General features: G+C 35.4%; 1 protein-coding gene across 1 annotated transcript in view; it reads right to left on the bottom strand.

The window, feature by feature from the left end:
* CEP128 (centrosomal protein 128kDa) overlaps window positions 1-25051 on the bottom strand; it is a 99414-nt gene that overhangs the window by 70992 nt on the left and 3371 nt on the right. Inside the window, 8 exon segments of the mRNA XM_009073994.1 lie at window positions 971-1131; window positions 2861-2993; window positions 4393-4467; window positions 5992-6078; window positions 12595-12711; window positions 20988-21060; window positions 21764-21855; window positions 24230-24351. Coding sequence (XP_009072242.1) covers window positions 971-1131; window positions 2861-2993; window positions 4393-4467; window positions 5992-6078; window positions 12595-12711; window positions 20988-21060; window positions 21764-21855; window positions 24230-24351 — 860 coding nt within the window.

Below are 25051 nucleotides of genomic sequence, written 5' to 3'. Positions count from 1 at the left end.
TGATGTACCAGTTTGATTTAAATCAGCACAGAAGTTGACAAGGGGAAAGAGCAGAAGTAAACTGAACAGTATAGTCCTGTAAATCTATGAGAAGACCACAAAAATTTCCTGTATTTGAATGTCCCAGGTGATGCAACATCATTTCCAATGTAAGTACCTTCATCAGAAAAATAAACTCAAAACCTCTTGCTTACAGAATGCCACAATACAAGCATAAAAAAATGTTAAGTCCTTGACTAATGAAATAATACAGAGGATTTTGAAAATCACCTCGTTTCTCCTAGTAGTCATGAAAGGCAGAAGAAAATAGTTTCTGTTCAGGGATCTTACTACCAATGACAAATCTAGACAAGATCAAAAATACAGAAATCTCCCATCTTAAATCAAAAGGCTACTACCTCATTTGGTGGTAAAAGTCTTCTAAATAAAATTCCAGTATCAAAAACTGATGTTCTTCTTTTCACAGAGAATAATGTCAAATAGTAAGTACTTACCATAAATAAGAATAGTAATACTTATAATAATACTTATAGAAATGATTATTTTACTATATTGCATCATTTCATAGAACAAGGTGTCTCAGTCTTTAAGGTTAAACTTCAGTTCTGAAGCATGGTGGAATGGGGAATAAGGAAGTAAGAACCACCTTGTAAAAGTAATTCCAAAAAACATTATTAATGGTAACTGCTGCTAAAAATCAGACCACTTGTTCTTTGCATGGGAAAGAGAAGTAAACCAAACTATGAAATAATGGGAAATAACAAATACCTTTTCCAATTTACTAACAAGATGGGAGAGAAAAGAACTCTGCACACTCACATCAAAGTTATTTATACAATAAATGAAGAAAAGCAGTTACTCTTCAAGGTCAATCCCTAATCTGATGTATCACCTAATGTTAAGCAGATGAGAAACTATTTTAAAGCCTCCCAAAATACCACCAAACAAAAAGGAACAAAAACCAACTTACCTGTATGTGCATTACAAGCTGTGCTTTCTCCTTGTCCTTACGCTCTATACATCTCTTTAGTTCTTCTACCTCTGACATTACAGCATTATGATTCAGCTTTGCTTTAAGCTCCAAAATAAGTTTCTCCAATTCTTGCTTCTCTCTCTCATATCTTTCAGCTACTGCAAAACAGCAAGAACAGAGCAACAGGCCCAGGAGATACACCAACTTCTGGCAAAATAATTTTTCTCATTTTCTCATGGCAATTTTCTTCTCTACTTGAGACTACTCTACAAGTATTGATTTTGACAAAAATAACTGTGAAAACTGGCTATACCTGTATCATAACCTCATAGCCTTTTACTAAATGAAACAGTATTTTTCAGTTATTTTACAGGGATTTTCCACTCTTTTGCCCTGCCATAAACCTCCCTTCCCTAAAATAAAGGGCCCAAACCCCCAACAAAACCCAATAAAATAAAAAAAGGATGAAAGAAACAATGGGGAAGGTCTGATATAAATGGAATTTGGCCATTAACTTCAAGGCCAAAATTGCATCCCAACGGAGTAATACCTTCTGATTTGGAAGTCACATTATCTACGAATTTTATGTCTGAAACCTACAACAGAAATTTTTGATAAGAGTAAGCTTTAAATTCCCTCAACCAGAAATTCAAAGGTCTTTAGTCATAAAAAACTGCTAGAGGCAAAAAAAACCCCAAATCTCTGTTTACCTTCTTCCCATTTATCTTTGAAGAAAAAGAAATAACACAGCAAGGTGAAACACAACTGCAAAAACTATATAAATATATTAATGGTTAATGTATCTTATTAGCTCCAGTACGTAATTTTATTTTCTTCGTGTTTTTACAACCATTTTGATATGCAATTATAAAATTAATGGGAAAACTAAAACATGCTTTCATTAACATGAAAGGCATATTGTTTCAAATAAATTAACTTTAAAGCAGATACATTAAGATGACTGGAGGAAAGCTACTAAACTTATTATTTTCTGTCACATTTCTGAAGCTAAGCCACATACAAAATCTAGCCAATTTCCTGTGCCCTGTATGAGATTTGTAAAACAAGGAGTCAGAGTATTACTTTAATAACCAAGATAATTCAGTAGCTGAAGTATAAAAATATGAAAATATAAAAATAAGTCATTAACCAAACCAATTAAACATTCACAGAGACACTGGACTTGGAGTCACTATTCCTCTATTATCTGGAGCAATACATTTCCATGTTAATAAGGAGCAAAAGATTTTCCCTAATTCCTTTTTGATTATGTTTGAAAAGTTTAACTACAGATAACTAACAATGCAGTGAAGACCTTCCTAAACTGGTAATTTAATACGCAATTACATCTTGAAATTGTTTAAAGGATTTTTCTTTTAAATAACATTATTCCAATTCTGCAATTCTAACACACTGCAAACAGAAGACCTGATTGCATCATACAGGAAAGTTTTCTTAACCACTCTGTTACATGTTGTTCCTTAGAAATTCCACCAGAAATCAACACATGTAAACATTAATGTAAATGACTTGTGCTATAATTTTCGAGATGGCAGAATTCAAATTGCAAATGGACTGAAATTTAAAGTTTTTGAAAAATTATTATTTAAAAATAATACAAATGTTTTTGTTCTCTAAGAACACTCTCTGTTTTGCTAACATTCTCTCTTGTTTTAACCATGCAAATCAAGGTATTTATCCTAAGTTAACTCTCATTGCTATTTGTCTGTTAATATTCAGCTGCCAATACTTATTAACTTAAATCTGAAGTATTCAGTGGCTGTTTTTGTTGAAACGGTAGAAGAATTAGACTGCAAACCTAAAATAAGTTAATGCCCAGGCCTAGTAACTAATTTGCAGGCCTCTAGTGCAAAATATGAGTTGTACCTGCTCTAACTCTCCTGTCATCATCTTGGACATCCTGGTAGCTCTGGCGCTGCATAGCAGCATGTGAAATCTGATGCTGCAATTCTACACGGTCTTCTTCTGCTCTCAGAAGCTGGGAACGAAGATCCTCAATCTAAAATGCATGTGCAAGTACCAAATGTTCAATTAATTTCTTTAATGAAAAACAGAACGAAGGAGTAAATATCATACTTTTATTAAGCACTAAAAAAAGAAAAAATACTACGCACATTCAATATTTATAAATAAATCTTGAGAGCACTGCAGATGGTAAACAAAAAGACAAAGAACTTTCTAATTACAGGCCACAAAGTGATTATTCGTAATTAATAATATATTATCACATAATACATATTTAATATATTTATTAAATAATAAATATATTAAAATATTTATGCTTATATAAAATTACTTTACTACTTAAGCATTTAATTGGATTTTTGCAAAAAATCAAACAATATTTAATTTTCATTAATTTGTAATTAATTTGTTATGCTGACCACAGATGAGCATTTATTTCTCTAGACCAAACAAAATGTTACCATATAATACGTTGCAATTGTCTTTTTACACTGCTAGTGAAAATATCTATACAAATTGAATAAAATAATATGTTTTATTTAAATTGTGCTCCTTAAAAATACTATTTATTTAAGAAATAAAGGGGCTTTTTATATTTTTCCTATCATATACAGTATAGCACTTAAAAAGATTATATTGCATACAGGAAAATAAAGAAAATATGGCATGTTAAAACTGAACTGCAGAAAAATACCTCTAACTCATGTTACCCTATACTCTATGCACAGGGAGTTAACATTCAAAGCAGTAAGACAGGCAACTCAAACTTCTGCTAGAATCACAAGTCAAACAACTATTGCTAAAAGCTGAGGATGCCAATTCACTTCTTCCTAGTTATTTCAGTCTTTTTATCCAGCTGCCCTGAAAGAGGGATTAGATATGTTTAGGAGAAAGGACACTTCTCTAAAGTTGCAATTCATGTTCTAAGTTTAATCATATGTGCATCAATAGATAACTGTTTAGAGCATACTTTAGATAGTTTTTCAGGTATTTGGGTGTTTGTTTTTTTTCTCCCATGTTTGTACACAATACAACAACTACTTCTAGGCCGTTGATTTATCTGAATTCACCAATTCCAGCATGGGCTTTGCATAACAATAATTACTAATACAGAAGTTGTCCTAAATCATACTGTGAAAGGTGGGTACAAATAATGTGGTTATGTACTGAAAATGTGCCGTTACTACTACTGCTATAATTTTTAAGTATGAACATATATATATATATATATACACATAAAAGTTTGGAAAGCACAAAAAGTATCAGGAGAGCTCAGTCCATATGTTTTAAATGCTTAAACCTCTCTTTCTGCATCTCCTTTTTCCCTTCAAAAAACAATTTTAGCAGAGTGTGAGACAGAAAGACTAAGCAAAAAGACGCAGATACAACCCAATATGAAAACTTCAGGATATTCACCACACCAAAGCAGTTACCTGATGCAAAAGAGCTTCTCTACTGCATTCAGATTCATTCAGCTTTTTCCGAGAATGCTCCAATTCCTGCTCAAGCTTTCATTTCAGAGGATGATGAAGAAAAGTAATGTGTGTATCATATAAAAGTGTATTTTAAAGATTTAATTCTGACACAAATTAATGTATATAAGCATCTATTTAAAACTAGAATTAACATACACAGTATTATTATTTGTCCAAAATCTTACAGCAAACTGCCATTTGTACTATATTCCTGCTCTATTTTTGAATTACATACAGAGAATTTAACTTAGAGTCAGTAATTTTTGTACAATATTCTAAATCACATGAAGATACAAAGTCATTTGTATTACCCAAAACAAAACAAAACCAAAAAAAAAAAAGCACAAAAGCAAATTTTTACTAGCTTAAAATAAAAAAAGGTAAGATAAATTTTAACAGAGTTTCAAATATTGTCCCTGGTTTTGAAACATACTTTCAAACTCAAATTAAAAATAACAATGACTTAGCATTTGAAATCACCTTTTTTACACAGTTTATTCACAGAAATATTAAAGATGACACGCATTGGTAGAACTGGTAATTGGTAAAATCTGTGGTTTTTTCTGTGTTCTGCAAGATGATGTATTTGGATCATTATGGAAACAAGATAACTGAAAAATTAAAGTACCCTGCATTTCATAAAATTAGAAGTTTTCCTAAAAATATAATATTAGGAAATTTTAAAATGTTTAATCAGAAATAGTCAGCAAACTGATGGTCATTTAGAAAAAAAAGCAAAAAGCAAAAGCTACAAAATATTTTTGACTTCCACCCTAAATAGTTCAAAGATTACAAAGATCCACATGGAAATAAATATAGTTTTTGACAGCAGAAATTGTTATTTTTGAGATAGCGATCTCAAAGAGGATGTTAGGAGGCTGCCAAATGGGCAAAGTAAACAGGACCAGTATTAAGGGAATGGACAGAGCAACGTAATATAAAACACTACATAAAGGTTTAGCACAAAGGGCTATAACTTTGTAAGTATTAACAAAAAGAGGCTAAACTTGATGCAAGAGGAAAGTAAGCTAGAAAAAGTGTAATACAGCCTTAGCATCCTGCCAGAACAGAAATAGAAGCAGCCTTGTTTTCTATGAACAGGAAGAGAACAATATGGCAACAGTTCATTAAGAGTAATTAATAATAACTGTGCTTCAAAATAACCATCATGAGTTAGTTGCAAGGATGAAGAAAAGCTGCACCTTTGAGCTGCTGCAAACAAGCAACAGCAGACTATGTACAAATTCAGAGACAAATCAGAGAAAGAAATCAAGGATAATCCCCAAGTTATAAACCTGGCTGGCTGGCAGGATGGTAGAGCCATTAGAAGTAACACACTATAGCTGAAGAGCTTTGAAGGAGAGACAGAAGTTCAGCATAGCTATATTCACAGTGCCTCTGATGTGAAAAGAAAAACAAAACAACCACCTTGTATTCTTAAAGAGTACAGAAAATTTTGTCCTGCTGGTTTCTCTGAAAAAGGAAGCATATACTGCAACATATGACACTATACAATCATTTGAAACCAAACAAGAAAGGAAAAAAATGCAGTCTTACCTGGTTCTTTTCACTTTCATATTTCACAAGTTTGTTTTTCATGAGCTCTTCAGTTTCATCTGCTTTAGCATCTTGCTTCCTTAAAGCCTTTAGTGGAGAAAAATATATTGTAAACTTCACTATAAAAGTTACAGAAGCCATCTTCCTCAGACTGTTACAATCAAAGAATCTGCTGATATATTTAAGCAAGAAGATCCAGGCAAATGCTTTCTGTCAGCGTCTACTGTTTCCATGCAGAGCCAATGTATAGCCTTATGAAAAAATAAATATAGGTCCATGCATACATAAACACACCCATGCTGAGAACTGGGACAAACACTAGGTCTGAACTCGCACTAACATCCTTTCAACGTATAGAGATCCAGATGCTCAACATTGAGCCCGAACACCTTGAGATGAAGGTCTGAAAGGCTCACGAGATCCCCTACAAATAATGTGTGCACATATCAGAGAAAAAGAATATATTATCTAATATAAAGTGTGCATGTTATGAAATGCAATGCACTGTAGTAAAGAAAACACTGCCATAAGGTTGTGTTGGAAGTCAAAAAACAAAAGAAGTTATTTTCATCTGAATCTGAACAGATGCTTAGAATTGCAGTATTAAGACTGAATTAACAGAAACTTTCATGATGAAGTTATTGACATTGGTGTGTTCCGCTTTGACAACAAGAAAACAAAAAATGCTTAGGGGCTTTTCCTGTACCCTCTCATTCTGAGGTATCTAAAACCATGTATACACATTTTCCAAAGCATCTTACAAAAATACTGTTGCCTTGAATACCCATTTCAATCTCTTTTCCCTTCTGCAAACCAACATCACTTGCATAACACAGCCAATCACTAGCAAACGAAGCATTACACATCACAGACATGAATGACACATGCAATTTGCAACATACACAACCCAAGTTTGGATATCTCAAGCCATAGCAGGGCCATTGTCTCATTTCAAATATCTCTTAGAAACATCACCTGAGAGAGACTGGTAGCCATTTACTGATAATTTTTCATGAATTTGAGCAACTGTTAATGAATCATGTTTATCTGTGCAACATGACCAAGCATTTTTCACACTACTAACAAAATAATTAACTACAGACCTTAGCACAAATCTTTTACTTTCATCCCATATCTTGAAGCATAAGTACATCTATTCCTTCCACAATTTCTTGCTAAAACTACAAGAGAACAACAAAACACACAGCCTGTCCAGAAAGAAATGTCTTTTTCCCAATCTGTTCTTCCCAAGCAGCATTTTCACATTACATTTTAAAGGAATATCTCATTTAACAAATATCCCTGAAATTTGCCCCCATAAATAGTGCAATTTCATTCATTTTTTGAACATTTTCTCTTCAGAGTATACTGGAGGAAAATTTCACTGCATGAAAACAGAATACAAGAGATTAATCAACTTCAGTGAAACTGGGCATTGAGCTTCAGAAGTTTTGCTTTTAAAAGTAGCTTTGGAGAAAATAAATGGATTTATATACTTATCTCAGTCTTATATCCTCACCTCAGGAAACATAAGGGTTTCAGTATAGCTTGGATTACTCTCCTGCTTGAACATTTTACATTAAAAACTGAGACTGTGGAAGATATTAATCATAACTATGCAAGACTAACATATTTAAGATATTTCTCTAAGCAGAGATTTAAATCTAACATTCCAGTCAACTACAAAACTCAACACTGCACATGTCTTACTCAAAAAGACTCTTGGGAGAACTCCCAAAAAAGTTACATGAACAAAAGTCAAAGATCAACACATCAGCTAATGCCATTATTGCACAAGCTGGTTGGGGTTTGGTTTTGTTTTGTTTGCCTTTTTTTGTTTTCTTTTAATGAGTAGAAGTGCCAGTTCAGAACAGCCTACTTGGACTATATGATGTGTACTAACTGCAACCGAGTTTCATTTTCACTAGCAAAATTAGAAGCTCTGTTATATATAGTCAACTTTATATAACCTTATTTTTGGCACTGAATTAATAATTAGCATAGTACCAAAAATGCATGTTTTCATGTGCAGATTTGGGTAGAGATGTGAGCATCATAAAGAAAATATTAAAGCTAGGCTGGAATTAAAAACACTAGTAAAATTCTCGAAGTACTGAAGGCAAAAAGTATGTCTCTGCATCAGTACTACATCCTAATTCCCAGAAGAAACCACCGAAATAAAATATGCCATTTCAACTTAGCAGGATCACTGGCTGATATTAAGGCTACTAAATAGCAATGATTTCAAATTTAAAAGCAGTGTTTCCTATAACTGATATTACAAATATAACATTCAGATTTATTTTCTGCATATTGTTAAAATAGCCCATAGATGTTTCATTTTAAAGAAAAAAAAGCTCATATATATGTATGAGGGATGCTCAGGATCAGGGATGCTAAGGACAACAGTTCCAGCACACACTCCTCCCTCATGACACCCAAGCAGCAGACACTGCCCAGAGCAGCTGAAGCACCAAGGAATGGGAACAGGCATACAGACAATAGAATTTTCCCACCAAGATCCTCCCCTTGAAAGCATTAGCATCCAGGTTGGCCAGGAGGAGGATGACCAAGGAAGTTGCTAAGGCCTGGGAAGGGGCAGGCATGGAGAAGGCCAACAAGGAAACAGAACAATTCCATGTAAAGAAGTCTTCACAACATGGTTTTGGGATGTTACACTACCTGCCTAGGTGGTCAGGCTAGAGATGAACTTTTGATTTGACCAAGGAGACAATTCTTACAGGTCTTTATAGAGTTCACTAGCATAAGACAGTATTAGAATGCAAGTGTAACTGGTACACCCCAGCTCAGCACACCTCACCCGCATATCTCAAACTCCAGACTACAGAAAGATAAAATAATTTGCTCCCTGCTAGACAGGGAGCAACTACCTCATGTATAAGGTAAATTTATGTGGAGAATTCTGTAACAACAGTTCTCAAACTTTCCAACTTCTGAAAGCCTTTCAAGAGCAAATTATAACTTTTACTGCAATTTAAACCTACTAACTTTTAGGGTTTGGGTTTTGGTCTTTGTTTGTTTTTTCTTGATTTTTTTTAAAACAAAACCAGATTATTTGAAAGCAATGCACAGACCACAAACTGAAATTTGCTCTTTCAAAGTCACACTGATCAGTGAGTTATATTCATACTAGCAGAAATACAGAAGCCTCATTCTACATTTTAAAATAAGGCAAGAATGTAACACATCCTAATGTGAATGAAAATTCTTTTGCTAAGTTGCTACATTAATGGCTAGTATGAGTCCAAGTATGTTACCCAGACATACTGGCCAGGTATTTAAAGACAAACTACCTAGTTATTTCAGTGGCAGATATGTATGAGATTTGCTCATGTTCCAAGAAAGAGTCAGATTCAAACTACAATCAAAACAGAAACCATTAGCCACAGGTGGCATAGCACAGAGCCAAAGAGCAAATGCACTAAAATATCCAGATGGCTCAGAGCACGGATCAAGTTCATGTTTGTCTAAAAACATCAGAGCTAAAGATATGCAAAAAAGGATTTCCAATAACACTTTTGAACATCAGTTTACCTCACTCTGTCCACCAGCCTCTTGCACTTCACAGCATGTGCAGTGGGAGGCAAACAGAATCTAAGTATACAGTTGCATAAAGAAAAAGTTAAAAAATGCTTCCTGACCTATCCAAGTTGCTAGCTTAAGACATAACTATAGTCATTGCCTTACCACAGTCAGTAGGTTCAAAGTGTTCTACAAAGATGATTCTGTTGACCTGAAGTATACAAAGCAGGAACAGACAGACTCATTTCACCAATCCAGGAAGCCAAGTACAGAATTAGTAAAGCCATCCAGGACACTCAATGCATATAAAAGCTGTTTAAAGCCCATTTTTAAGAATGATACTTGATCTTGCTATAGAAAGTAGATGCATAAATGCAAACAAACACTAAGAGGTAATGGTGGCTTTATGTTAAAAGAAAGGTACTCAAAATAGTTTAAGTTCACACAATAAATGCAGGTGTTAGAGTAACCCAGGTATACATGTCAGTAGCACTGGCAAGATGAGCATATTTGTTCTCCTTTGTAATCGGAAACATGCTGGTAACAGGAACATAGGAAAAAGTGAGTACGTAAGATTTGCATGAATATATTTGCTAATTGCTATTTTCTAATTAGTACTAATTGCTGTTTAAATGCATCAATACACACTAAGCTACAAAATACACAAAAATGTAGAGAAAATATTTTTTATCCACCTACACACAGCACAGGCAGACTACAGATTCAAAATAAAAATGCTAACTTAGGTCTTAAAGATGCAAAATGTTATCTGTCAAGCTTCCTTCATGGTCAGTATACAACTAGATATTATCTTGGTTAACAAATAGTCTATGATTATAATAATGCTACAATACAAATAAGAAGTTTGCACATCGTACAAAAGACTGACAGAAAGAAAAGACAGACAAGAGAAAGACCAAAACAAATGTATCATCACATTCAGTTAGACCCTGAAAACAGAAAACTTAATAATTGCAATTCAGTAAGATGATTCTCTTAAGATGGTAAAATACTGACAAGTAGTGGTGAGTTATGGGCACTGCACTTTCCTTAAAAATACTAACATTTAAACCTCACATAAACTTCACAAGATTTCTTAATTAAAGCAACTATTGATTACAACCAAAAGACAATTAGATTTTGGTTTTGTGTAACAATAAACTAAGGAAAAAACTATATAATTAAATAGCCAGAAATGCTTTAAATAGCATTTCTCTGTAAATCATTCAACCACATTAAATGACAGAATTTCAAAACTCAGTCCAAACACTACCCTCCTTTCCAGTAATGTTACTTGGGAAGCAACTTGGATAAATAAACAAAAACAGAAATAGACTTCAATGGAACACTACATCCATGCAGTGATCACCACAAGACTGGCCACTGACAGAGCTGAGAGTCCATCTAATTCACAAGTTAAATTACAAAGGACAAGAAATAGAATAACAAAGTAACAAGCTGTTAAAATTATGCAGAAACATGCTTCATTCAAATAACAATCACAGCAAAATATTTACTTTATCCTCATTAGGCTATGCAAAAGCGCACAAGGCAATTCAGGTCCATACAGCAACTTTATAAAAATAATTTACAAAAATATGTACAGAACAAAATAGAATTTGCAGGAGAAAGGATTAAAATATCTTCCTTCACAGCTGGACAGCTTAGGGGAATGGAAGGTCTGGGATGTACTTAGCATTTCATACTCATTTTGCATGAAATTCAAAAGGTGAGCTACTAAGAAAAAAGTACCCAGCCTGTGGGCTCATGATCGCATAGACCATGATCATTCATATGACCTATGAAAGATTATATGAAAGTCTTTGAAATACATTTGAACTCATTCACTTGAATTTAAATTTTCCTTCTAAGGAAACCACAGCAGTGTCAATCTATCTTTAGAGATACAAGTCATCCTCCCTTTAAAAGAATGAAAAAAGATTGTTCCAATCTGCAGATAAGACTATCAAATCACACCAATTCATTTGTTTAAGCATCCCTTTACCAGGCTGAAGGCACAATCCAAGAATCTAGAAAATGACGTTGGAATATAAAAAGAGGAACGAAAGAGGTAATTAAGTACTCTAGTTCTTTTTACCCACTAGGACATTGACTGGGGGGAGAATGAAACAGTAATTCTTTCTGAAATACTAGCAGAAGAACTACAAGCATTTTGATAAACAATACTTTTTATCTATATCAAAAAAACATCTTGTTAGATATGACCTCTTTGAATAGGGTCGAGCTTCACACGAAATACATAGCATCAATCTAAATAATACATAGCATCAATCTAAATTAAAGCTCCTCAGCATCACTGCACAGTATAGTGCCTTCCCAAAAGCATGTACACTGTTGCTAATACTAGAAGTGAAAAACAAGGAATTCTCCTCAACTATAGTATTCTGTTGCATAGTTACAGATAATACTGCAAATCATATCTTAAGGGGAATGAAATAACAAGTTAGACTATGTTAAGACACAGATTTTCCAAATAGGAGTAAAATCAGAAAGAGAAAAGTATCTTTCATATATTTCCTAAAACAAGCAGAAAAATGCTACTAACTGTCTCAAATTTTAATTTAAATTATAAACTTTTCTATTTGTCGCCAAAACAATATTTTATACTTCATCAGATACTGTTCAAGTCAAAAAGCAGCGAAAAGCGGTCTGGCCATTACAGTGCATTTGATTGCTTGTTGAAATAAATTAAAAATTAACTGTTCACTGCTAGTGAAGTTTACATTTTAGAAAATAAAATGTTAATTAATTGAGATAACCCAGCTAATGACTTGTTTTTATTTGCTTGGGGTTTGGGGAAGGGCATATGTACGTTCTTAGAACATTTGTGCCAGTAACCAAAAAGGTCTAAACATAGACAAGACAGTATAATGAAGAGCAGAGACTGTATTTGATATCATCTGATCATCAAAACAAGCTGAGCTGGACTGATAGTTAAAAATTTGTCAATGATATGAGTCAGTTTGACAGGTACAGGTTCACAAATGCAACACATTCCTAACTAAGTCCTGAATACACAGGAAGTTTTCATTTGCATACCTCTTGTAATTGAAGAGACATGTGTCCCAGCTGGTCCTGGCGCCTTTCTACCAGCTGTCTTTCAGCACGCATTTCTTGTTCTATCTCCTGAAGTCTTCTCTCTACCCGTTCTGACACCTTCAAAAGGAAAAAAACAAAATCCAAAGCATGCTGTAGGAAATTACTGTGCCTTCTACTTTATTGTGAAAATAACAATGTCAAAAAGGTAAATAGAGTATGGGCCAAAACTAAGAGAACACAATTTGTATTTTATTAAACAAGATTTAGAATGGTAGAGGAAATAACTAGATATAGCAGTGAGTACTCCAGAAGTACTCAAGCAGGGAACCGAGCACTTATCTTGTCAGCAATATCCTTCCTCAGGTGTATGCATATTTTGCTCTACAGAGGGAGTTCTACTCAAGTGTTAAATATCTCAACATCTGGCTTGGTGCAGCCCAGTATCAAGCTGCAATACAAAATTCTTAGCTATTCTGTCACAAGCCTGATCAACCTCTGGAGGGACATTTCTTTCACATCTCCAGTCTGCAAAACAGACCAGTGTTTGCCTCTTTAATCCTCTGGAATCTGTGAGTGAAGAGTAGTAAACAATAGCTAAGTACATGAGAATGACTGTAACAACACAAAATAATTACATCACTTTAAGCCTTTTTCCAAATATTTTGAGAATCCATGTACGGACTAATACAAATAACAGTAGTTATTTATTAAAGCTATTTGGATTATGAACACTTCAATCTTAAACTACAATACCAGAATTACTTCCTTTTCGTGATTCAAGCTGCTAGCAGACAGCACCCTCTTGTGGGCAGCAGGTTAAATTTATATCGTTTGAGATTAGCAAGGAAAATGTTTATGCATCACTTCCTCCCTCCATTAAAACTAATTATTTTAAGCAATCACTAGAAAGCAAAATGCTATTTAGATAGAAAGAGAAAGACAAAAAAGACCATTCAACTACTAGTTTATGATGTAGGTGGAGGGGAACAAGTTCTCATCTTTCAGTATTAAGCACACTACTACCAATACTAGGCATATGCATGCACAGAAAATTTTAACATGAGCAACACAGTTGTGTAGCAACAGAAACACAACTAAGGTTACATTTATATTCTGGGCTTCGCAAGTACATCAGGGTCAAAGAATGAAACAGTCTATTTTTTCACAGCAGAATACATTCCTTGGAAAATACTTCTTGTGCAGCCAGATGAATATTTAAGCTAACAGTTTGGAACATTGGGTTTTTTCCCAAAACCATCAGGAGATGCCAAAAAAATGTATTGCATCAAACCATGCTCTTTCATGTGAGTTAGGAAAGCTCTGCAGTCATAATCTGGAATAATTACTTACTAAAAACTAATGCATAAAAAATAAAGACCACATCACGATGTTTGTTTTGACAAGTACTACTCAGTGTTACTCCTAATAACTCGCAAAATACTCCACCTAACAGAAACAGCAATACTATGTAGCAGAAACAAAAAAAAACACTGGCACTAAACTTACTATATCTTTGCTGAAAACTGGGAAATAAGCTGTCATCCTTTTCCTTATACCTAAAGAAGTGAAACGGTAATGTTTTTACAGGGTTTTTAAAATTCTGACCACATGTTTCTGAAGGCAGAAGCTTTCTCAGCTCTCTCATGCATTTTTTTCAAGGAAAGCTAAGCAAGCAAGTACTAAAGTTGTTAAGAAAGAAAATTAATAATTTTGACTTCACAAAAGATCCAACAGTAACATCACCCTCAAAGACGACATTCAAAAATAAAGGTCAGTAACATCCTCACTGACATAGCTTTGGTTCATGGAAGGCACAGCAGATGACATGACACGAGGCAGCACTAGGCAAGCTTCAGATTCCTGCAAACTTCAGACTTCATTGCAGATTAGCACAGACCAAATAAGAAAGTAACTTGATAAAGTGATTTGCATTGCCTCTGACTTCCTTCAACTCACTGCAGAATACAACTGTTGTATTACTTCTAACAAGGTACTGAAAATGATGCATTATATCATTATATTTGTCAAGTGCATGGAGATTTCAGAGTAGCAAAAAAAAAACCAAACCAAAAAACAAACAAATAAAGAAAACCCACAACCAAAACAAACCAACAAACATTTTGATGCTACATATAACTCATTGGAAAAAAACAAAACCTATCAAGAAGTCATAGTTAGTATACCTAGTTCATATTCTCTGTGCACACAGCACAGAAAGAAGAGGCTGGAAGGGCCTTCAAAGGCCAGCAAATTTACCACCTGGTTAAACACATTACTTTTTATACCTATATAATTTCTCTACAAGTCTATTTAACCTGCTCAAATACTTTCACAGAAAGTCTCGCTTCTATTGCCTCTAAAATTACCTGTTTTGCTTAAAGTACGATTTTAGTCTTCCTTCTTGAATTTTATAACTATATTATCCTCCAAACCACATCCAAGACTGGATTCTGGATTTCAGTTCTGTTTTCCAACATACCTGAAGTCCATCTGCAAACATAACAAACATCATCTAGACTCTCAAAAGCTTCAGAGAAAGCTAGATCAAGAACACCTACAAGTAAACTTCACTAACTCCCCTAATTTTGGCAGTGAACATTTACTAGCTACACAGGTATCTGGATAATTGTGCACTTATTCTAGGCTATATTCAGTTTTACCATACTTTACTGAAAATCCTATTAGAACAGCATATGAAATTCTGTCTAAAAAAATGTTTAAAAATTCCTTCTGTAATACAAGAGTGAGAGGTTGGGTGTTTTTCAACAAACCTGTTTTCTGCTATTAAAGTTTCATGTTTGCTCTTGGATGTTTACAAATCAAGTTCTGGAAAAATAATCAGTCTATTTTCTCCTCTTTCAATATTCCAAGAACATTTTCTCTAACTCACCCCAAGAGTTGTCCATGAATACTCCAAAACAGCTGTTAGTGGTTTTAAGATCATTCAGATGGTTATTAAGTTTCTTAGCTAATCTGCATCATGTTATTTCAAAATATTTTACATGCCTTTCCTGTTCCCCTAGTATTTTAAGCTCTCACTGTTGCTATAATTTGGTTGTCATTTTGGAAGGACTCCTTTTTACCTTGTGTAGTCAGGTCAGCTATCTTTTGATCTCTTTCATGTCTTTTAATGATTTGAGCTCACTAGTACAGCATAATCAGATCACTTCCACATGGTCTGGTGATATCCTACCCTTCCAACATTTTTTTCTAAGAAGTTTCTTTTTGCGCAGCTTTTGTTTAGAAACCAAACTTTATTCTAAGAGGTTTAACTTTTTTATGCAGCTAGGGATGCCAAAGGTAGGTTTGTTTCAGTCATTGTTACAAGGCAAATGTTTCACAAATTAAAAACCACGCACAAGACTCCTACTAATAACAAATAACTTGTTATTGTCTGTATTTCTTGAGTTTGCCTGTGAGGATATCATGGAAAACAGTGTCAAAAGCCTTGCTGAAGTCCAGGTAGACAACATCTACTGCTTTCCCCTCATCCATCCAGCCAGTTGTCCCATCATAGAAGGCAATCAGGTTCTTTAAGTATGATTTCCTTTTGGTGAATCCATGTTGACTACACTGATCCACTTCTCATCTTCCATGTGCTTAGAGATGGCCTCCAGGATGAGCTGTTCCATCACCTTTCCAAGGACTGAAGTGAGGCTGACTAGTCTCCAGGTTTCTGGGGCCTCCTTCTTGCCCTTTTTTAAGACTGGATTGCCACTGTCTTTATTCCAGTTCAGAGGGACCCCCCCTGATTGATTAAGGGCCAGCAATAACGTCTGCCAGTTCCCACTGCACTCATGGGTGCATCCCATCAGGGCCTATAGACATGTGGATGTCTGACTAAATGGTCTAACCCAATCCTCCTTGACCAAGGGAAAGTCTTCCTTTCTCTAGACCCAATCCCTAGTCTCCGAGGTCAGGGATTCCTGAGGGCATGAGGACTGAACTCCACAATCTCACAGCCACTGTAGACAATGCTGCCCCCAACCTTCACTTCTTCAACCAGACCTTCCTTGTTAGTATAAGGTCCAAAACACACCTTTGCTTGTTGTTTCCTCCATCACCAGCATCAGAATATTAACATCAATGTTTTCCAAGAACCTACTGGATTGTTTATGCCTTGCTGTGTTGTTTCTCCACCACATGTCATTGTGGCTGAAGTTCTCCATGAGAGCCAGGGCCCAGGATTCTGAGGCTGCTTCCAGCTCCCTCTAAAAGGCCCCCTCTACTATCTCCTCCTGATCAGGCAGCCTGTAACAAATACACACAATAGTGTCATCCTTGCTAGTCTGCCCTTTAATCTTAATCCATACAGCCTCAACTTGGTCATCATCCTCCCTAGGACACAGCTCCATAAATTCCATACGTTCTCTTACATAACGGGCAACTCCACTACTTGGCCTTTCTAGTCTGTCTCTCCTAAAAAGTGCACAGCTATTCATGACAACATTCCAATCATGCAATCTATCCCATTGTGTCTCTGGAACTGCAATGAGATTCAAAACTTGTGACTGCATGGAGATCTCTAGATCTTCCTATTTGTCTCTCATATTTCATGCTTTGCTACACAAGCACTTCAGTGGGGCATTATCTCCCACAAGAATTATGTTTCCTGTTTTTGCAGCCTCTCTGACCTTCCTTAGTTTGTCACAGAACCTGTGACATACAACAGTAGAGACTGTAAAAAAAGAGAAAATAAAAATTAAAAACTGTTGAATGTCAACTCAACAGTTAGTACATGCAGGGCACTGTAAAACTCACTTGTCTTCCTTTATCCCAAGTGACCCTGACCCATGACAACATTTCTACCATAAAAGTATGTACCTCAACCTCTGAATCTTAACAAAAGTCCTAGTGTAGACAAGGGATTCACTAAAGAACAGCACAAAGAATATGGAGGCTCTACAAAACGACATGAAAAACTAGCACTAAATTACTGTATTCAGAACATATTAGAATGTGATTTCAAACATGCAATTTTAGCAACACAGACTATCTCAAGGACAATCATGACAATAGAACTGTGTCTCCACATAAAGCTTTCAGGTAGCAGCAAAATCTATGCAAATGGATTAGGCCACCAAGAAGTTCCCCACCTCCCCCGCAATTAAACACAGAGAATAAGAGTGTCCTGTTTAAAACCAGGGTGACATTAAGTCAAGCAGCTAAATATAATCTTGTGGAAGATGCTGGATGCTTACTGTACAAAAAGCAGCATCCTAATTCTTGAATTTCTCTCCTACTTTTCAGCTTTCCACAGTTATTTCTAGTGCACAAGTCCTGCTAATTGAAATCTGTTTCAAAAGATTTTTGCTGCCTTTCTTGTTATGACCCATTTTATCATTAATGCGTACTTGAAAATCAGAAAAGTACTTAAAGTGATATCTATGAATTTTTTTTCTAGATATCACTTTAAATATTGTTACACTTTTCCCTCATGGCAAATGATAATGTGTGTTATACCTTTTACAAGTCACCTGTGCAGCGCCGAAAATCCTTGTAGCAGATCTTCTGAAGGGCATCTAACAATAATCCTGGCCCTCTGAGATACTGTAACCACATTAACTCCATGTAAGACCCATTTCACTTGACATCTGTGTCTTTTTCAGAAACACAGCCTACAATTACCTTCTCATGGCACCATCTCAATTAAGCATCTACTTAATTTGAAACTGTGCTTCAGTGCAGTTGTTTTTTATGTATAAAGATCAGTGTCTTGTGCTATTTGGGATGTGCTTCTATCCAAGAGATTGCCACAAAATATCCAAGAGGGCTATCTTATATAACTACAGAGTAAGTAGATATTCTTTGGATTCCTTACGTGTCGTATGGACATTCCTCTAGCAACATCCAACCCTTTCCAAGAGAAAAAGAAGTCTCACAAAATGCCTAGTTAAGAAAGAGATTGTGATAGAGTTATAGAACATGCAAGACTTCATACCAAAACTGCACCTAGATTCTCAAGTACAAGGCCATGGTGGGTGCCTGACTTGAAAATGGCATCCAACTATGCCTGTGTTACCACTTTAGATGTCCTCTGGTTTTTATATTGGGGTGGAAAAGCTGTCTTTAAAGGCAAAATTAATGTGCATTGATTGTGTTGTGTGGGTCTTAAAGTATTGAAATTCAGCATCAAAAAGGCTCTAAGAATCCCAAACTCTGATAAAAACAAATCCTGAACTAGTGACTGAGAAGAACTGCAGCAACTAGGCCTTTATCATCACACATCTACACACAGGCAATTTTCAAACTGCACTGAACATACCAAACAGTACAGCTCTAAGAATTTAGATATACTTCTCTACAGAAATAAAGACTTAAGGATGCTGACATGAATGCTTCTAGCACAAGCTCATCCTGTAAAATTATCAAGATTTCAAGTTGACAATTTATCACCAAGAATCATACCTTAGAATATAAATACAAGGATGGCAATGCTGGAGGTGATAAACACTCCAAAGCAAAATTGTAAAGACAATAAGGACAAAAGTTCCTGCACAACTTTGCATCAGGAAGTTTTGAGGAAAAAAGTGCTCCTCTTACTCAACTCACTGTTGACCAACAACATGAATTCTGAATTAAATAATCCAGTTAGAATTCCTAAACACATACATGTACTAAAGGATCTCAAATATCTACACTGACAGATCATAATTTCTACAGGCACTCTAATCTCATGCCTTGCTATGCACAACATCAGAGCTGTTTTCATTCTTAACATCCATACTAAATTCCCCTTCTGCATATACTTCACCTCACTCATTCTGCCAGCGTTATTGGGCTAACAGGAGATCATTAGGCTTTGAGCAAGGGCAAAGGAGTCACACCTACTATCAGACAGCACAGGTAAAGAAGAAGTGCAGAATGTTGTTCCCTTTACCATTAACACCACATTAATAAAGTATCACAGACTAATTCCTTTTTTACTTCACATCTCTCATTTTTTGCTTCTCTCAGGTCAAAAGTTGTAAGATGCAATTTCACATCTTCAAATCCAACTATAGGCGGTCAAAGAGCTAGTTATTTCTTTCATTAATGAAAAGACAGTGGCTGCCAGCATTCCAGAGGACTGAGGAAAGCTTGTCTCTCTCATTCAAAGGCACTGAATGGTTGTAGTATAGCCAGGTGTAGCAGCTATATTCTTGAGAACCACCTCGTTTAAAACTTACTGAGTTTTCTAATTTCCTGGTACATGAAAGAAAAATAATAAAGTATACTGAGAAGTAGACTACAACAAGAAAACCCCAGCATTTTCCAAGTATCAAGAATTCTTTATCAAATACATTTTATCCTATTAGGAGAAAGCAAAACTAACATTCTAACCAAGACAGCCCACTATATTTTTCTACAAAGGCTGACAAGGCAAGTCTTCTTTTCCTGATGGACTCTACCATATCAAGAATATAACTGGTGTGATACATTATAGTTTCTTTAATCACTATCCAACTTTACCTACAGTCAGGAATTTACATAGGTATATTTATTAAGTCTGCTGGTGCCAACAACACCATTATCAGCGACAAACACATCACTAAAGCCCTTGACAGAGCATTTAGCACCAATTCATAAAATTTTAGGGCAAGATGAATCACCTACGGGAAAATAAGGACACACAATGCTTGCTCTGAAAAGTCCACATTGCTACTGAGACCACAATAAATACTTACATAAAGCATACACTCAACTCTTATGTATCAAGAACTACCTACAAGATTCTCACCTACTAATTACTGGGGACATTCTCAGCTTCTCTTGTTCCCACAGCAATATGCTGTTTGACCTTCATCACAGTAGCAGATCTCTCTCAGATTTAAGTAATATAGACTGCAGATAGTCTGCTTCCAGCAGATACAGGAGACAAAAATGAGGAGACTATCATGGCTGTCCTGCCTCCTTTGTTACATTTTGTCACGAAGCCTTCAGAGAAGAGCGCAGCCCAAAGAGACTCCTTCCACTGTGCTACATGGATGGTAAGGATTGAAAACCACAGGGAGAGAGGGAAGAAGAAACAATAGTATTTATCATCATAACATGGGAAAGCTTGTATCTTTCCAAAGATAGCTTCAGCAAGTATCATAGCATTCAAACCAATGCTCAAAGTTAGGAAGCAGCTTTCTCCAAGGCTGTGAATTTTGAAACAAAAAAAAAAAAAATCACAACATACTTGCAAGATGCCCACTTTTACTTTAAAAACAAGTACCTAAAATATAATACTTTTCTTGCTGATTTCATTCTGGAACAGTAACACTGCAACAACCTATATTAGCCTAAACAAGACCATGTTCAGATATACAAACCAGTATGTGACCCCAATTACCAACACACACATGAAATTAGAAGCCTATACCCTGCTTATTAATTATGAATAATCTTTTCACATTAGTCACACTCACCGTTTCTTGTCTTTGGGACTCAGTGAGCTTTTCAGACAATTCTTCTAGAGTCCTTCTTAATTCAGCATCAGTCCTTCAAAGAAAAATATAGGATAATATTCTACAGTGTGAAAGCTAAAGAACAATCATGATAGTTTTAAGCAGCAACAACCTTCCAGAATTTTACACTACTTCAATTTGTTCAACAGCCTCTAAATTCTTAGCATAATTAAAGACAAGCCTCAAGTGGAAAATTCATGGTGAAAAGCATTTCCATTCCTCAAGCAAAGAAAAAGAGCATCTAGGAATCGACTAGGTACCAGGTCAACAAGTACAAAATTATGGACAAATCTACACGGTGCTTTTGAACACTAGTTTCCTACTAGGAATTAAGAGACTAATTCCTGTTACTGCTATTCTACAAAGCACCATATGTTGAGCCAGTATGTACATTAAAAAAGAAACATTACTGCCTGCATGAGATCTTGCCCTCAAAGGACTCCAGTACCAAGAACATATAAGGAGCAAAGTTGTAATAAAAGAAATTCTCATGTCCTTATCATTTTGTCCATATATAACAAAAGGGGAGGGGGGGAAGCCACATACACTATACGAATCAATTGATGGGTGTTATTTACATTTAGAAATACTGAAGAAGATGACAAGAACAAGCAGTTCTTGTCATCCTACGTGTTGCACAATCCCCCACTCTCCCCAAAATTATTTTTTGAAATACAAAAGAGTTTAAGAATTATTTTCCACACTGTTCTTTACATGGACTTATATTCTGTTTATACCGATTTCTCCTTGAAAGCTCCCGACTGATGTCATCTCCTAGGCGAACTTGTTCGGTACTGAGATCTCGAAGAGATTGGTGGAAAGAATGCAGCTGTAAATTAAAGTACACAAATTATTCCAAGACTTTGGAGCTCTTTTGTTCCAGTGATAGTCCAAAAATATGTATCTACATATACCCACACACTTTTTTAAATAAAGGAGATAAAAATAACCAACAAAATAATAAAATTCCATGAATTGTAGTGGAGCCTGGATGAGGCTTGCATGATTGTATTTCAATCAACCCTACACAATACTTACTCATTTAAGTTTAATTTTCAGTACCTTGTTTGCTAAAACAAGTTTCCCAACTATGTTTTTTCTCATGGTTCAGAGCTTGGACACTGCACCATCTTTTTAACCTAATGTAAAGTAAGTTGAAAGATTTGAACAGGTGAAGTCAGAAAAGACACATTTCCTGCTAATAAATGCTGGTAGAGATGAAAAAGTTCTGCCCAACTGTATATGTTACTATAAAAAGATGACATATGAAATTCAAAGTGGACAAGCAGAACACTATCATGTATTCAGGAATTGCTAAAGGTAAAATACCTTGACCAAGACTTTACACACTTTTTTCAGAGTTTAAAAAAATATAAATTAAAACTACACATCTACTTTCCTCTGAAAGCCTCCCATTTCCCCCCCCACTCATCAGACTCCCAATTCATAATCAAAGATTTTAAGGAAGTAAATAAAAAAATTAACAGGTTAGCCATCCTTTATGAGATAAAATGTGCCAATCAATCCATCCTAATCCAAACTATTGCTGTCAACAGTTCCATGGCAAGGAACATCATTATGAAAAACTCTGATTTATTATATCCCTTTCTGTTCTATGCCCAAGACTTAAACCTGGATCTTCCACAGCCCAGCTGACTACCATCAACATTCAGACACAGGCACTACCACCTCCCCTGTGTGATTACCCAGAAATTTCGACCTGACCCAAGAGGCTTTGAAAAAACAGCATATTTTCAAAATGTATTAGCCTAAGCAGGAGAGAGACTTAAATGTGTTAAAAACCCATTCAGCTGGAAAATTACCTTAGCTAGGTAATTCTAACTTATTTTATTCCCATTCTGGCTAGAATGGGAATAAAGGGACTATAGTTATGGAAAGAAGAAAAAGCCACAACTTTAGTTAAACAGTATTGTTTTATCTCTGCTCCAATCTCTACCTATGATTGTGATCAATGACTATTTCTAGTTCGTCATTCCTCAAAGCAATATGTTCTTCTTACAAAACAGTTAATGATGAAGTAAAGCTATATTCACTCACTGAGAAGCAAGAATAAGGAATAAACCAGCAGTTATCATCAAAATGTGGGAATAGAGCTATTTTCTTACAGAGTTATTTAATGCAAATGAGGAATTTTGTATGAATTGCAGGAACTTCCTTGAATAAAATTTCTAAGATATTCATAGAATACATACAAATAGTCCAAAATAGTCCTAAGCTTTTTGGAAGCTTAGGAGGAAAGATTTCCATATAACATTAACTCCTCCTAAGAATTATGTTCCACACACTATGTCCTCCCCCTCCTTGGGGGAGGAAGGAATGGAGGGGAAACTAGACTGAAAGGGACAATGAAATAGTGTTAAATGAAAGTCTAGGAATCTCTGTGGCACTTAGACTTCCCAAAAAGTCAACTGAGAAAACGTATTGCGGTTAAGTTTAAAATTACTTGAAAGTCAAGAGTGATTTAATAAAGTCAATATGAACTCCTGACAATCAGCTGCTTTAATATTAGTCATAATCAATTTCTCCTGGACAAACCAGTCTACACACAGGGATTCACTCAAGCAAGTCTAGTCACCCTGCCTGAAAGAGCAAAAACTGGTACTAAAATATCCTCTCTATCAGTAGTAAATAGAAAGACTATAATTTTATCCATTAAAGTAATTTATTTTTTCTGAAAAAGTCTGCAAGCACAAACAAGTTGAGGGGTATGAAAGTTACCAGTGGCATACACACCCTCTTCCTCACATCATCTGCCTGGTCAAATTATCTCACGCACAGGTGAGTCCTAGAACTAAGATGAAGAACTAGCTGGCTCGAAATCAATCCAAGCTACACTGGAGTAAACAGCAAAAGCACTGAGACCCTGTGCCACACTGAACTTCAGCATGTAGGTGAATGCTAATCACATACTCAGAGATGATTTTTCTTTTTCACAGAGGGCCTAAAAAATAGAGATTATTTTCATCCATTCCTTTTAGTAGCACTAACATCTGCATGAAACTTCATGACACTGACAGATATAAGAGGTGACTGCTAATGAGAAACAGCACATAACACTGAAAACACACTTCACAGCTGAAACATTCCGTATCATCAGAATCACCTCATTTGATGTAAAAGCAAAGAGCCTGGTGACCACAGATTGCCTATTTGGGGAAGCAGCTCGCATTAGTGCTCTGTACCTGGTCCAAATTGTCTGCCCCACTGACAAATCGAACACTCGCAGATCTAGACCTTCGATGTTTATTGCCCTGTGAGTCTCCGTAATCCCTGAGAGGAGAAGTAGGCAGGAAGTGGCGGTTCCCTTTATGAGATAAGAGATAAAATATATCAGTAGGAAGACAAAACTCTGTATGGAAAATTTTTCATTTTGCTTCATGAAAAACGTGTGTTTCATCTTGACAATTACCCTTATAGGCCACTTTACAGACAAAACAACTACTAAATTACATAATATGCACAGGCATACAACTCCCTTAGCTCTTCTAAGGATTCTTCTTCAATTTAAACATTTCTTTCCCATGATATACATATATTCCAGAAAGAGGTTTCCTTTGTTTCTCCAGGGAATAAGTTTTTTCCTCAGATTTTATGTGCCAAGCAATTGCTTTTCCTCCACCTGAATCTATTAGAGCCTCAAACTAATGTCCTTAAAGCTATTACATTAGAAGAATTAAAGTTTTAGAGCTTTCTGCTGAAATACATTAAATGCTATTTCTAGAAGGAATACTCCTCCCAACACACCTTTTCTTAAAATATGAATTTTCAGAGGCATAAAAAAAAAACAACTACTCTTCTGTAGGTTATAAATTGATTCTGGTTTTTCCTTTTCCACCGAGCCTCACATAATTTCATCCATGCATCCATAATGTCATGCATTAAAAATTTACATTCCCTTTTTGCTGTGAAGCTTCAGAAGCTACAATATCTTCTGGATTTATCTTTAACTTGTATGAACCTACAACCCATGCAGAGCACAAAGAATTTTTTCAGCTGAAAGAATC

Source organism: Acanthisitta chloris, unplaced genomic scaffold (genome assembly GCF_000695815.1).
Source record: "Acanthisitta chloris isolate BGI_N310 unplaced genomic scaffold, ASM69581v1 scaffold15724, whole genome shotgun sequence".
NCBI classification, from domain to species: domain Eukaryota; kingdom Metazoa; phylum Chordata; class Aves; order Passeriformes; family Acanthisittidae; genus Acanthisitta; species Acanthisitta chloris.
Note: the sequence above shows the minus strand (reverse complement) of the source record. Positions and strands in the feature narration are given on the sequence as shown.